The following is a 13,177-nucleotide window of genomic DNA, read 5'->3' as shown; positions in this document are numbered from 1 at the left end:
CAATCTCTATCCATTGTCTTTGCATGTCTATCATTTCTGGGCTTGTTCACGGCAAAAGGTTTGTTCCTGGATACTATTAAGGTTTAGATACTCATATCATTTCTTCTATAGGGTTGGGTTTATTCCTCAGACTACTAGTATTTCCGTGTTATGGCCTACACCTTGGTATCTTGGATTAAACTTAGTACAGATGGTTTGGCTAAAGCAAATCCTGGTCCTACTACTTGCGAGGGCATTTTTAGGGAATGTTGTAGTCAGTTTCTTGGTGGTTTCTATCAAGGTATTGGCCATCACAATTCTTCTTTGTTACACAATTATTATTGGTGTTGAATTCTCTTATTAGGCGTTGGCATTGTTTTTGGTTGGAAGTGACTTTTTAGTGTTATTTCCGTTCTCTGTTTGAATGATTTTAATTCTCCTTTGCTTCTTCGTATGCAAAGGTTTAATTACTTGTTTGGCCCGCATTAGCGAGATGTCTTCTTGTTGTTCTCACGTCTTTCAAGAGAAGAATGTTGTTGCAGATAGCTTTGCTAATATAGGTTTGTCTTCTCCTAATTTGGTTTGCATGATTCTCCTTTGTTGGTGTTCGTGCTGCTTTGTTTTTAGACTTTGCTGGCTTGCCTGACTTCTGCTTCTCAAATTAATGCATATTGCAGCTTTCAGGTGATGGATTTCTTAGCTAATTATGGAGTTGATCATCAAGGTGGTTTAGTAGCACTTTTGCTTGGCTTGATTTGGGACCGTGGTTCCAGGAATTTTTTCTTTCTTCATCCATTTTTCTTTTTTCCAGTGATGTATTATTCTTTCCTTTGCAGGTTTTGGCTTCCTCCCCCTGCTTGGATTTTATTTTTTTATTGCTATTTCTTTATTTAATAAAATTTGGAGATAGATGATAGGGGGTCATTCTATTGGGGAATTAGCCTTTCTAATTGCTCTGAGTAGGAAGGAAGTAGGCTACTTTGTAGTTAATGACCAATTCCCGGGGTCCTAGTTCTTTATGACCACCTTATGCTGGTTTAGAGAGTGAGACTACTTTGGTAGACTAATGACCAAGCCTTATGTGTAGTTTGACTCGCCTAATCTATTATCATCCTTTTCTTAAAAAGATATATAAAAGATTTATAAAAAAAATATATGAAAGAGAGAGGAGTTGGAGAGGGTGTAATAACCATGAATTTTCTTTTCTAATATTTTCTCTCAATTATTATGCATTAAAGGGTGTAATAGTATTTTTTTGGCCTTTTAATTGATAAAGAGCATTCTATTAATAGGAGGCAACATAACAATAAACTAAAAAGAAATCCTAGGTATGCTTAATGAGGATGCACACTCCAAACAATGAGTCAGCATGCATATTAGTTGTCCAAACAATGCTAATTAATTAATTAATTTGGAGGCAGGCACATGCTGGTCCAACTTAATTTGAATATTAAGCCTAATTATGAGTTAGTTAAATAGTCTAATTCTAGAATTTTGGTAAAGGTTATGTCATCTTATATAGGAAAAATTAGGCCCACCCATGTTCTTATTTTGCAACTGATCATATCAAGGGCAGTAGTGGATATTCTTTTGGTTGAAAAGCTCCAATCAAGTGTGCGTTTTGGCATGCATGCATATCTGTCAGTTTGTTCTTTACAAGTTGTTTAAGGTCCTATTTAATAGGACATATGATTAAAGTAAAGTAACTAAAATTTATCCGTTGAAAAAAAATTGTTCCTGACCTTTGAAAAGGTGGACTATAGTGGTGAAGCCACTAGCTGCATCTGTTAAAAAAAATTTATCTGTTACTCTTACATAACGATCTTAAAATATTCATGTTGTAATCTTCCTGCAGTCATGCAAGACCTTAGTAAACTCTTTTCTTAAATATTGATCCTTATTGGAGCCATAAACATGCGTATTTGTAGGTTAGTAATTTAGTGTTTAATCTAACATCTAATCTAACAAAATTTATCTTTTGACAAAAAAAAAAAAAACTAGTACTTTGGGATAAAATCTTGGAGCCATGTGATCCTTCAACACCACCGTGCCTTTATACCGATGAAAAATGATTATTTGATGTTTTTCTTCTTCTTCTTTTTACAATATATACTAGCATATATATTAAGACGTGAAAATATTGCATATTAGTCGTTAAGTGTTTAGGGTGAATACTTTTAGACACTTAGCTACAAGCCCTTAGTATGATACGTTTTGTATTTTTGGAGTAGTTAAATGTTTTAGATTTAGGTTTTATAAATATCAATAGAGAATTTGAACTCCATAACAATGCATCGTATATAATTTCAACTGCTTAGGGTGAATTTATTAAACATTTGGGCTACAAACTCTTACTATAATATATTTTGTGCGTTCAAAATAACTAGTTAAGTGTTTTAGATGTAGGATTTAAACTGATCAATGAAACCTTAAAACATAAAAACTTGCATATTTGAACTCCATAACAATTATCCTGATGGTAGAACTTAGTTTGATCTTGGTCACTAGAACGTGTGGCTTGATCATCACCGTTTGCCTTTATCATTTGGTCACTGATTACCAAAAATGAATGACCAAAAATTACAAATTTCAAATGTTGCAAAGTTAGCGTAAGCATGTATCCATTTACTAGGAAAGATCCATATAATTAAAAAGAACAAAGAGAGGAAATGAGAAATTAAGGTCCCACAATTAATCCAAGTGGGTATTGCAACCATGTGCTCTCATATGGTGGTTGGCCCTTAGCAACCCCACAAAACCCACTTTTCACCTCCTAAAACCCCAAGCTAGCTAATAGAAACTCCAAGAATAATTAATGCATTATTTGTAGTATCTTAATAGAATTTGATTCTTTATGAAGTATTTGTAGCTTAATTGATTAGGAATTTTATTTTGATGATTGAAGTCTTGAGTTCGAATTTCCTTTTGCAATATTAGTTGTATTATAAAATAATTAAAAAAAAATGATTCCTGGTTCTCCTTAATCTTTAGATCCTCCCAGTTTCAACCCCCCTCTCTAAATACAAACACAACATGCATAGACATTTGTGTCAGAACTTGATTCTCCTTTTGTCCTTGTGAGCTTTAAGAACTAGAGGATCCCTTGTGTCAGAATAAAATCTACATCTCCCATCTCTTGTTAGTCTTTTGGTCCATCCCTATAAGAGTAAAACCCTATTCCACACCATGAATCCAAAGCGCTTGTCTTTGAGGCCTAATTATACCACGTTTAAATCTAGGTTCGCAAAAGGGTTTCTTCAAGCCTTGAAGAGAATAAATACGCAAAGATCTATATCATCAACGAATGTACTACCACCTTCTCCTAGGGAGGTGTGTAGAAGGTATTTGAGTGTTAAGAATGCTGCTGATGCATCTATGGCTTCGGCTGTTGGGACTAGAAGAGCTTGGAGCCGTGCTTTGCTTACGAAGATTAATCGAAGCCACAAGGGTTCACGGATTTATAATTGTTCATCAAGAAGAACTGACAACAGTAAGAAGATGATGATGATGACAATGATGAAGAAGTGTGATGACGGTGATAAGGAGGAGGAGGAGGAGGAGGAGAAAGAGACTGGTATTGTTTGCGAGGTGAACCAGCTTCGAAAGTTCGTACCAGGTGGGGAAGCCATGGATATTTGCAGCTTGTTAGACGAGGCTGCACATTACATCAAGTGCCTCAACACTCAGGTAAAAGTGATGAGAAAGATTGCAGATATCTGCTCTGCTGCTTGATCAGCTATATATATATGTGTGTGTGTGTTTCATTAATCATGGATTGATTCTATAATATAATAAAGCGGGGTTGTTCCGTACTAGTTTTTCTGTCCTGAGATTATTATTTTTACTGTTGATATCTTTGATGTGTCTGTAGACGTTTTGATGTACGGTCTGAAGTATGTCTAATGAATATTGTTATTTTTCATGAAGGAAACTTTTCTTTATACCTGCCGGGAATATAGTCACGGAACTTACCATTCTACATAACTCATTTTTCTTTTCTAGTTTTGTCTATTTTATTAAGAAGTTGCTTGATTGCCCGGTGGCCGGTCGCTGGTGGCCATGCCGCCTAGCGAGCTAAAGGGAGGGAGCGAGGGAGGCGTGGCTTATTCCATGCACAAAACCTCCAGGTACCAGCTGCATTGTGATTGTGCAATAGTAGAAAATCTGATTAAAAATATAATATGAGGATATCTTTATGTTCGTTATATGCTGGCTCTAGCTTCTTTTGCGAAGCCAAGAACCAGCAACCAAAAGCTTGCAGATCCAGTAGTTTAAAGCGTGTGCAGGTTATCAAATTTAATTTGAGGCCACAAGAATATAGTCTATACACGCCACTGAAGACTTCACTCATTGCTATATGCTACTTGTATTCCTATGATACGCTTATTTCCAAATTTACAAAGATCATGTGCACATCATTTTGCATATCTCTAAATTGTTTCATCGATCTTCGTAACAGAGAATTGCATCCATGGTCGAGTGCCTAGCATGAACCCAGATCGATTGTCTGATACCTGTGTCTCTTGCCTCATTCTATGCTCAATTACTTTTTCCCAAAGCTTCATTATATGACTCATAACCTAGTACTCCTAGGCCCTGTTTGGTGGGCTAGATGAGATATGTTATGATCAATTAAAATAGACTTTAGTTTAGTCAGTTGTTTGTTGTGTCATATGTGAGACAAATATGATCGAACATGATGGGTTATGAGTTCACAATAGAGTGAGTTATCTAACTTATCTTTATACATGAGTTACAAGACTTGTCTTATAAGTCTCTAGTAATACAATCTTATTCTTAAGGCCCAATCTCATCCAGCCCACTAAACGGGATCGTATAGTTCATACAATTTTGTATGTCGCATTTATTCTTATAGATAGGCACCAAAGTGTTTATTCGCAATTCATTAGACATCTTCATTTTCAAAATCATATTGAAAAGGTTAGTAAGTCATGCTATACCTGTCTTTCCCATGACCTTCCACACTTCAATCGGCAAATTGTCAAGACCCACTGCTTTTCTATGCTTCATCTTTTTCAGCTTTTCTATGCTTATTCTTATACATAAGCACCATGGATATCAAATTCATGATTCATAATTAAGTAGGCAAATCGCTCAATTAATAATAGAAACATAAGCATATAAACTTTATCAAAATAAGTATATAATTAACTTACAAAATTCTACTCAATTATTAATCTCTAAATCCCTTACCTCGAGTCCATGGAAGCTAAAATCTCTTCCTTAGCTTTCCCTAGTTCTTAAGCACCGTCCAGTCTAAAGCCGAACGTCAGGGGTAAAAGAAACATGACAAACAAACCAAAATTAAGAATATTGTAACATAAAATCACTTCATTAACCCTACCAAATAGAAATTGCAGAAAATTGAACTTTGTTATAGTTTTGTGGACATAAAACGAGCAGCCTTTTGCCTAATCAAATCTCAATGAAAACTTATGAATTTAGACTTGTTTGAAGCTTGAAGAACCATCTTTCCAACGATATAAATTAAGGAAAATTAATGAAAATGATTTGGAAACTTTGAGTTTTAATGATAATGACAAAATAAAGGGTAAAGTGAATAGTACCAGGATTGACTTTTTAGTGTAAAAATGTGGTTTTCGTTAAAATGAACAGTACTGTAGGCTTTTCGTTAAAACTCCTTATAAATTATGTTAAAAACTGAGCTTTGGAATGAGAGAAATCACGAGTGAAAACAGCAAGTATGTGCAGAAAAGCTACACAGAGTTTTACATGGATTTAAAGGCACCTTTTTGAACATTCCTCGAGCACTGAAGTACTAATTAGTTAGTAATTCTTACCCTTAAGCCTTCCTCTGCAAATTTAAACCTCTTTCTTTCTTCTTCATAGTTCTCACTCAAATTTTCTCTCTGTAAAATAAACTGAAAGAACTTTGCTATGGAGGTTTCTACTCAAATTGCATCTATTTATAGGGAAATATGTCATGATTGGAACCTAGCCCTAGACCTTCCACCACCTGCTTCATAGATTGGGTTACTCAGCTATATAGATTGCTTGTTTACAGAATCTGAAATCACCATGGACTGCCACCTTCTGCTTAAGGTTTCCTTCGTTTTCTATAAATCCGCCACCTTCTCCTTAGATAGCCTTCACTAGTCAGCAATGATAGAAGATATTTACGTAAGAGATAAGAAGGAAAGGTAGATGATACGAGAAAAACAAATTTCTCATTGTTGGTTTGTAAGTTTAGAGAGAGAGAGAGAGAGAGAGAGAGAGAGAGAGTATGTGTGTGTGTGTGGCTTCTCTCTCTTTTGTTTGGGCTGATTATATTGTAATCTAATGGCCCTACACAAAGTGTTGGGCTAAGGCTAAAAATAAAATTGGGCTGAAACTATTTTTTATTTGAGATAAAATAAAAATTATAAATTAAATTCCAGATGTTTACAGTAGGATTGGTACTCTCAGTAGTCATCCAAGTTTTAGTCCAAGAAGTCAATGGGCTTGAACTTAACTAAATTCGCTAGAACTTTTTTATTTTTTTCGCACTCAAATTCAAATTCACAATCACATCACTTGAATTAATTTAATTTAAACTATTTTATGTATAAAAACAAATATGTTGGATATGAATTTTCCGGAAGGTGGTAATAAATACTAAATAGGATATTTTTGTCCGGTCCATTTAACTGGTATATTATATTATATTGTACTCGCTTTTGAGAGAGTCTAGATAGCACTCCTCTTGTTATAATTTATGTGCAAGTATAACAGAGTATCATGTGGCTTCGTATCAAGTAATGGTCAATTCAACTATAAAAACTAAATTATAGTCAACCTAAACCAGTTGATTCTGTTATAAAAAAAATAAAAAAAATAAACTTCAGTACTTGATGCTTGCAAATGTTTGTAAGTAGTTGAAGATTGTAAATAATCTTGATTGAAGAACAATATGCATATATGATATACTTAGACAAGACATTTTAACTTTCGTGCCAACTCAAACAATGTCAAACGCAATTTAAATCTTAATAATTTGTTCAAGCGTGACGTTTGGTCCTCCAATGGAAGCTGTGGTTTGAAATGATAATGTTTGAGAAACCATGTGCATTGTTGGCCTTTATTGCGGTTGCGAATGCCTGCATGCGATTGCGCTAAACTTGCAATGGTTGTCAGATCTTCAACTTCAGGTGTAGGAGGAGGAAACCGTTAGTACAATACATCCTTCAGCAATTTGTTTTCACACAATGATGGAGACGAAAGGGACGAGATTAAATCGCCTAGTCGCTTTCCCATGATCACTTCTAGTGCCAGCATTTCAGAGCTATAAACGTCACATTGCTTAGTTACCTTCATTATGTAGGCCAACTTTGCATAAAATTAAGGGAGAGCAAACCATTAGTATATGTTTAACTTTATGTTATCAAATTTAACATTATATTTTTAACTGTTTTACTTTACATGGTGCTACATATCCGTATGTGCCTGCAAGGGAGCTCCAAGTCAATGAGTCTGGATTCAAAAGCATAGCAGTGCCGAAGTCTGAAACACAAGGCTTGTAGTTGTAGTCTAGCAAAATGTTGATGCTTGATATGTCTCAGTGTATAATTGGCGGCACACAATCATGCCGCATGTAAGATAGTGTCGAAGCAACGCCTTTTACAATTCTCACCCTTAGACTCCAATCCAATTCTTTAGCTTCGTCTTCTTTAATCAAGATTGAAGCCAGACTACCCTTTTCTAGATACTCATAGACCAGAAAGGAGCTGCAAATTTGAACAAAAACCACAATGTTTCACAATGTTTCAATGTCGTATATTGATTAGTGCACTTATTTCATTGTGGAACTCCTCCTGTGATATCTCCTCGCCATCAAGTTTTTGATGGAGTTTCTTCACTACAACTATTCTGCCTGATGGTAGCTTTGCCTTGTAGACATTTCCAGATCCTCCCTTCCCAATGCAAAATATGTTGTGAAAACCATTGGTTGCCCAATACAAATTTTTTTTTCTTTTTTTTTTTTTCCATAAAAAGGAAAGATTGAAAAGACTTCATCATGGATATCATTCTTTTCTGTTTCGGACTTTTTCTTTCTTCTTGTTTTGATGAAGACAATGCAAGTAAAACTGCTCCCAATTATCTGACTAGAAACAAAAATTTCTTATTCTTACTAATCATCATATGGAATTTGAAGAAAAACCATGCACTGCATTTGCCTTCTTTGAATACTATAAATTGCCCAACGAAATGAACGTTTTGTGGAAACCGTTTTTATGTGGTCATAATGAAAAAAAAATGATAAAAGAAGAAGATAGTCACTTCAAAGAAAAATGTAATCATAACTACTATTTTTATTGAAGTGTGAATGTGGTCACAATAGTAGCAGTCTTTAGAAAATTTGGAACAAAATCATAACTTATTTTCCCAAACTATTAGTATGAAATTTGTGACCAAAACCCAACTTCAACCTACCACCAATCATTACTCCTACGTGTTACAGCAAAGGTTGTAAAAAGTTGAAAGTCAAAGTATGACTTCAATCCATCCACGCGAGATTGATAAAGATATTGCGATTTTTCAGTTTTTCAAAGTATTTTTTATTTATTATTATTATTTTTTTATTATAGTAAATTTTTGTCTTTTTATATCAAATTCAAGTTATTTTTATTAAATGAAGTTATTAGTGATATTTTGTTTTTTTTTTAAAAGTTAGAAATGTTGTAGGCCTATTTAATTGAACGAATCTAGGGTAGGGTTTAGAGAGAGAGAGGGGCCGGCTACACTTAGAGAGGAGAGATTGATTTAATTGTGATGTGTATTTGATTCATCCCATTGTGCCTTTATTTATAGTAGTAGTATAGGTAAAAACTTTTCCCCTTAGGATTACAACATTTAATATGTAATCAACTCCTAATATGAATATAAGATACATTCCCATATCTATTAGAATTTACACAATCACATTCCTATTCTAAATATGACTGCAACACTCCCCATTGAGTGTGTAAATACTTAACAAACCATCGCATCAGATTTTTAGTAGATGAGGTAGAATAGTTGATGAAGTCATTGGCACAACGAGTGATCGTGAGTCTCAAATTTAATTGAAGTATGCATTTGTAGTAAAACTCACAAAACCTCGCTATGGTAAAACCCAAGGCATGGGGAAAATCCATAGACTAAGGAGAAAAGTGAGAAGTATGCATAATGTCTTTAAACAAACGTCAAATAGGACAAAGGTAGTGAACTCAACGGAGTAGGATCATCCCAGGATGGGTGCCTCATTAAAACCTCGTTAGGTAGCAAAAACCCAGTGGGAAAAATGCTCCTAATCGTAGGAAAAAAAGTACACTAAGATTATGTGAGTATGCTTCTAGATACTCCCCCTGAGTTAGACATAACTTCTAAACAAGAGAACTACAAGTGATTCAACTTAGATAATTTACGCATACCGATTCCTTGGATAAGCTTCTGAAATGTAGACTTAGGCAATGACTTGGTGAAGAGATTAGCCAAGTTGTCCTGGGAACAGATTTGCTTGATTTTAATGTTCTGATGTTGGTGTGATTAACTATTTGCTTGATTTTAATGTTCTGATGTTGGTGTGATTAACTGCTCGATACATGCTGTATTGTCTTCAAAGATCGTCGTAGAAAGGTTAACGACTGATGTAAGACCACTAGTGATTCGGATATATTCCATAACTTCTCTCAACCAAAAGCACTCATGCGATGCTTCATGTAGGGCGAGAATCTCAGCATGGTTCGATGAAGTCGCAACTAGCGTTTGCTTGGTAGACCTCCAAGATATAGCGGTGTCTCCAACGGTAAAGACATAGCATGTTTAAGAACGTGCCCTATGTGGGTCAGACAGATATCCAGCATCTGCGTAACCAACAAAGCGAGAATCAATCCAATGACCATAGGGGGCAGCAACACTCGGAGATTTGTGGGTATAGAACAAGCCTAAATCCGTTGTACCCTTGAGGTAGCGAAAAATGTCTTTAACACCATTCTAGTGCTTGCATGTGGGCGTATTACTGTATCTTGCCAAAAGATTAACAGCGAATGAGATGTTGGGTCTAGTGCACTGAGCTAAGTACAATAAACCCCCAATTGCACTTAGTTAAGGAATTTCGTGTTCGAAAATCTTTTCCTCATCCTCCTTTGGGACGAAAGGGATCTCGTTTAGCATTTAGAGTCCGGAAGACCATGGGTGTACTCGAAGGCTTCGCTTTATCCTCATTAAAACGTCTCAACACCTTTTGGGTGTAGTTCGATTAATGTACTAGGATTCTATCTGAACAATGCTCGATCTCCAGACCAAGACAGTATCGAGTTTTCCCAAGATCCTTCATCTCAAATTCCAATTTCAAGTGTGCAGCAATTTCCTCAAGCTCTGCATGAGTCATAATGAGGTTTATGTCATCGACATAAACTGCAAAGATTGCAAATTTGGAATGTGACTTCTTTATGAACACGCATGGGCATAATTTGTTCTTCACATAACCTTAACTTGTCAAATGTTCACTCAAACGGTTATACCACATCCGCTCGAATTGTTTCAATCCGTAGAGTAACCTCCTCAACCTAATTGAAAGAGTGTTCTGTGGTCTAGAACTATTTGAACTAGTCAGTGGAAGTCCTTCTGGAACTTTCATGTGTATTTCCGTATCTAGATCCCCATAAAGATACGCAGTTACTACGTCCATAAGTTGCATATTCAGTTTTTCGGAAACTACCAAACTGATTAGGTAGCGGAACATTATAACGTCCATTACGGGGGAACATGTCTCCTCGTAATCAATCCCAGGGCGCTGAGAGAAGCCTTATGCTACGAGGTGTGCCTTGTATTGCACTATTTCATTATTCTCATTACGCTTCCTCACGAAAACCCACTTGTAGCCAACGGGCTTCACGTGTGGTGGTGTAAGAACGATAGGTCCAAATACCTTACGTTTCACGAGCGAATTGAGTTCGACCTGGAATGCTTATTTCCAGTTTGACCAATCGGTTCTACGTCGACATTCATCGATGAAACATGGTTCAATGTCATTGCTAAGCATGATGTCAGTAGCTACTGAGTACACGAATGCATCGTCAACGATCATCTCATTCCTATTCCAAACCTCATCCAATATTACATAATGGACCGAAATCTCACGATCCTTGGGAGGCCGACATGTTTCGTCTGAAGCATCATCGTAATCTAAAATAGCCTCATGCGTTGGAATAGATGAGTGAACGATTGTCGGATTCAAACTAGGGTCACTATTTGGTGTCATTTTCCTCTTCCGGGGTTGTGAATCCTTTGAACCAAGGGGTTTGCCACGCTTCAGGGCTGGAGCAGATGATTGGCTAGCCGCCAATGTACCTTGCCATGTGGAAGGTGCAACCTCCCCATCTTTGGGGATGGTCCGGCCTTCCCAGACGAGTTGTTGACGTGCGCGGGGTACATCTATCCTTACAGGTGTGTTTGCAGCGGGTATATGTGATTTTGTCACCTTTGCTAGATCATTAAAAGCATCTGGCATGCTTTGAACAATGCTCTGAAGATTTATAATTCGTCGCACCTCAGTTTCAAACTGGGCAGTTCGAGGATCTAAATGAGACGTAGTGGGAGCATACCATGACAATTCACGGCGTTCTATGGGAACGTTAGCATGCTTATCTTCCCCTAACGACGAAAAAAATGTCTCATCAAATTGACAATCCGCAAAAAGTGCGGTAAAAAGATCTCCTGTCAAGGGTTCTAAGTAGCAAACAATTGATGGTGAATTATAATCGACATAGATTCCCATTTTTCTTTGAGGACCTATTTTGGTACGTAGCGGGGCAACGCTATTGGCACATAAATGGCGCACCCAAATACCTATAAATGCTAGACGTTAGGCTAGTATCCAGTGACCAACTGTAACAGTGAATGTGGTTGAGTAGCGGTGGGCCTCAGGCGGACCAACATAGCTATGTGCAATATTGCATAGCCCCAGGCAGATACTGGCAGTTTGATTCTCATAACCAAAGTCCGAGTTATCAATTGAATGCGTTTTATGAAAGCTTCTGCCAGGCCGTTTTGGGTGTGAACATGGGGTACAAGATGCTCCACATCAATCTCTTCTGACATGCAATAATTGTCAAAAGTCTGTGACGTAAACTCTCCAGCATTATCTAGTTAAATCGACTTAATTGGATAATCAGGGTGGTGAGCCCTTAGCTTAATGATTTAAGCTAGGAGTTTAGCAAATGTGGCGTTGCGTGTAGACAATAGGAAAACATGTAACCATTGTGTCAATGCATCAACCAACACCATAAAGTATCTAAATGGTCGGCAGGTTGGTTGGATAAGTCTACAAATGTCCCCTTGAATCCTTTGAAGAAACTTAGAGGGGTGGTGAATGATCTTTGTATGTGAGGGTTGAGCATTCAACTTCCATAAATAGCACGCTTTGCTTGGTGAAACTCCAACATAGGGATGTAACTTATGCCCGTGTGAAGATTTGAGGATACGGCACATCATGTCACGTCCAGGATGTCCCAAACGGTCATGCCAAAGCAACAAATTATCCTGGAACTCAGGCATAGGGCTGGCCACACTGTGGGCTTCTATGCCGCGAATGGTTGTGATGTACAACTCACTCGGCAAACGTTCGAACTTCTCATGAATATGCTTCTGGCCATATTTGTACGAAGTGATACAAAGAAATTCAAAAGCATTATCTTCATTGGTTTCAAGATGATATTGATTATCTCGAATATCTCTAAAACTCAACAACGTTCTTCTGGAAAGTGGAGAATAGAGTGCCTCCTTAATGGTCAAAATTGTACCATTAGACAACATGATATGTTCCTTTCCATATCCTTCAATCAGGTTGGATAGGCTTAAGAGAGTTGTCAAATGAGCTTTCTTGGGTATTAAGTTAGTAAAATAGTGTCTTCATGCAAAATGGTGTGTGTGGTTGCATTATCTAACAGACAACTAACTTCCTCACTAGACATACCTAGAAATAAATTGATTAAATTGGTCACATGCATAAATATAAGTCCATTCATTCAATTAAGCAATTCGAGAAAATAATATCCATTCAAATAACAATCCATAATTCAAAACAAACCAAAACCAAACAAATTATTCCAAATACTTAGAAAAATTGTTCAAAATTAAACCATAAACCTAGAAAATAGGGGGGGGGGTAGGGGCCAGCCACTCCCAGTGGGTTCGG

The 13,177-nt window shown here is 36.7% G+C and overlaps 1 protein-coding gene across 2 annotated transcripts; it reads left to right on the top strand.

Annotated features, from left to right (window-relative positions):
- The first annotated feature begins 2,749 nt into the window (after positions 1-2,749).
- On the top strand, positions 2,750-5,122 carry LOC103927077 (transcription factor IBH1-like). Of its 2 annotated transcripts, XM_048574143.1 has the most exons (2): positions 2,750-3,666; positions 3,982-5,122. In XM_048574143.1, the coding sequence occupies exons 1-2, from the start codon at positions 3,166-3,168 to the stop codon at positions 3,997-3,999; spliced, it is 519 nt and encodes a 172-aa protein (XP_048430100.1). In that variant the 5' UTR covers positions 2,750-3,165; the 3' UTR covers positions 4,000-5,122. The 2 variants fall into 2 exon arrangements, with proteins under 2 accessions (XP_048430100.1, XP_009334245.1); XM_009335970.3 differs by lacking the exon at positions 3,982-5,122 and having other exon boundaries at positions 2,757-3,958.
- Positions 5,123-13,177: the final 8,055 nt, after the last annotated feature.

The sequence above is a fragment of a genome, unplaced genomic scaffold (assembly GCF_019419815.1).
Source record: "Pyrus x bretschneideri cultivar Hongxiangsu unplaced genomic scaffold, Pyrus_bretschneideri_v1 Contig7, whole genome shotgun sequence".
NCBI classification, from domain to species: domain Eukaryota; kingdom Viridiplantae; phylum Streptophyta; class Magnoliopsida; order Rosales; family Rosaceae; genus Pyrus; species Pyrus x bretschneideri.
The sequence above is the reverse complement of the archived record's forward strand: the minus strand, read 5'-3'. Positions and strand labels throughout refer to the sequence as shown.

Bases quoted from the DNA above. Each gene is read 5' to 3' on its own strand.
- LOC103927077 (XM_009335970.3), top strand. From the start codon at position 3,166: ATGAATCCAAAGCGCTTGTCTTTGAGGCCTAATTATACCACGTTTAAA.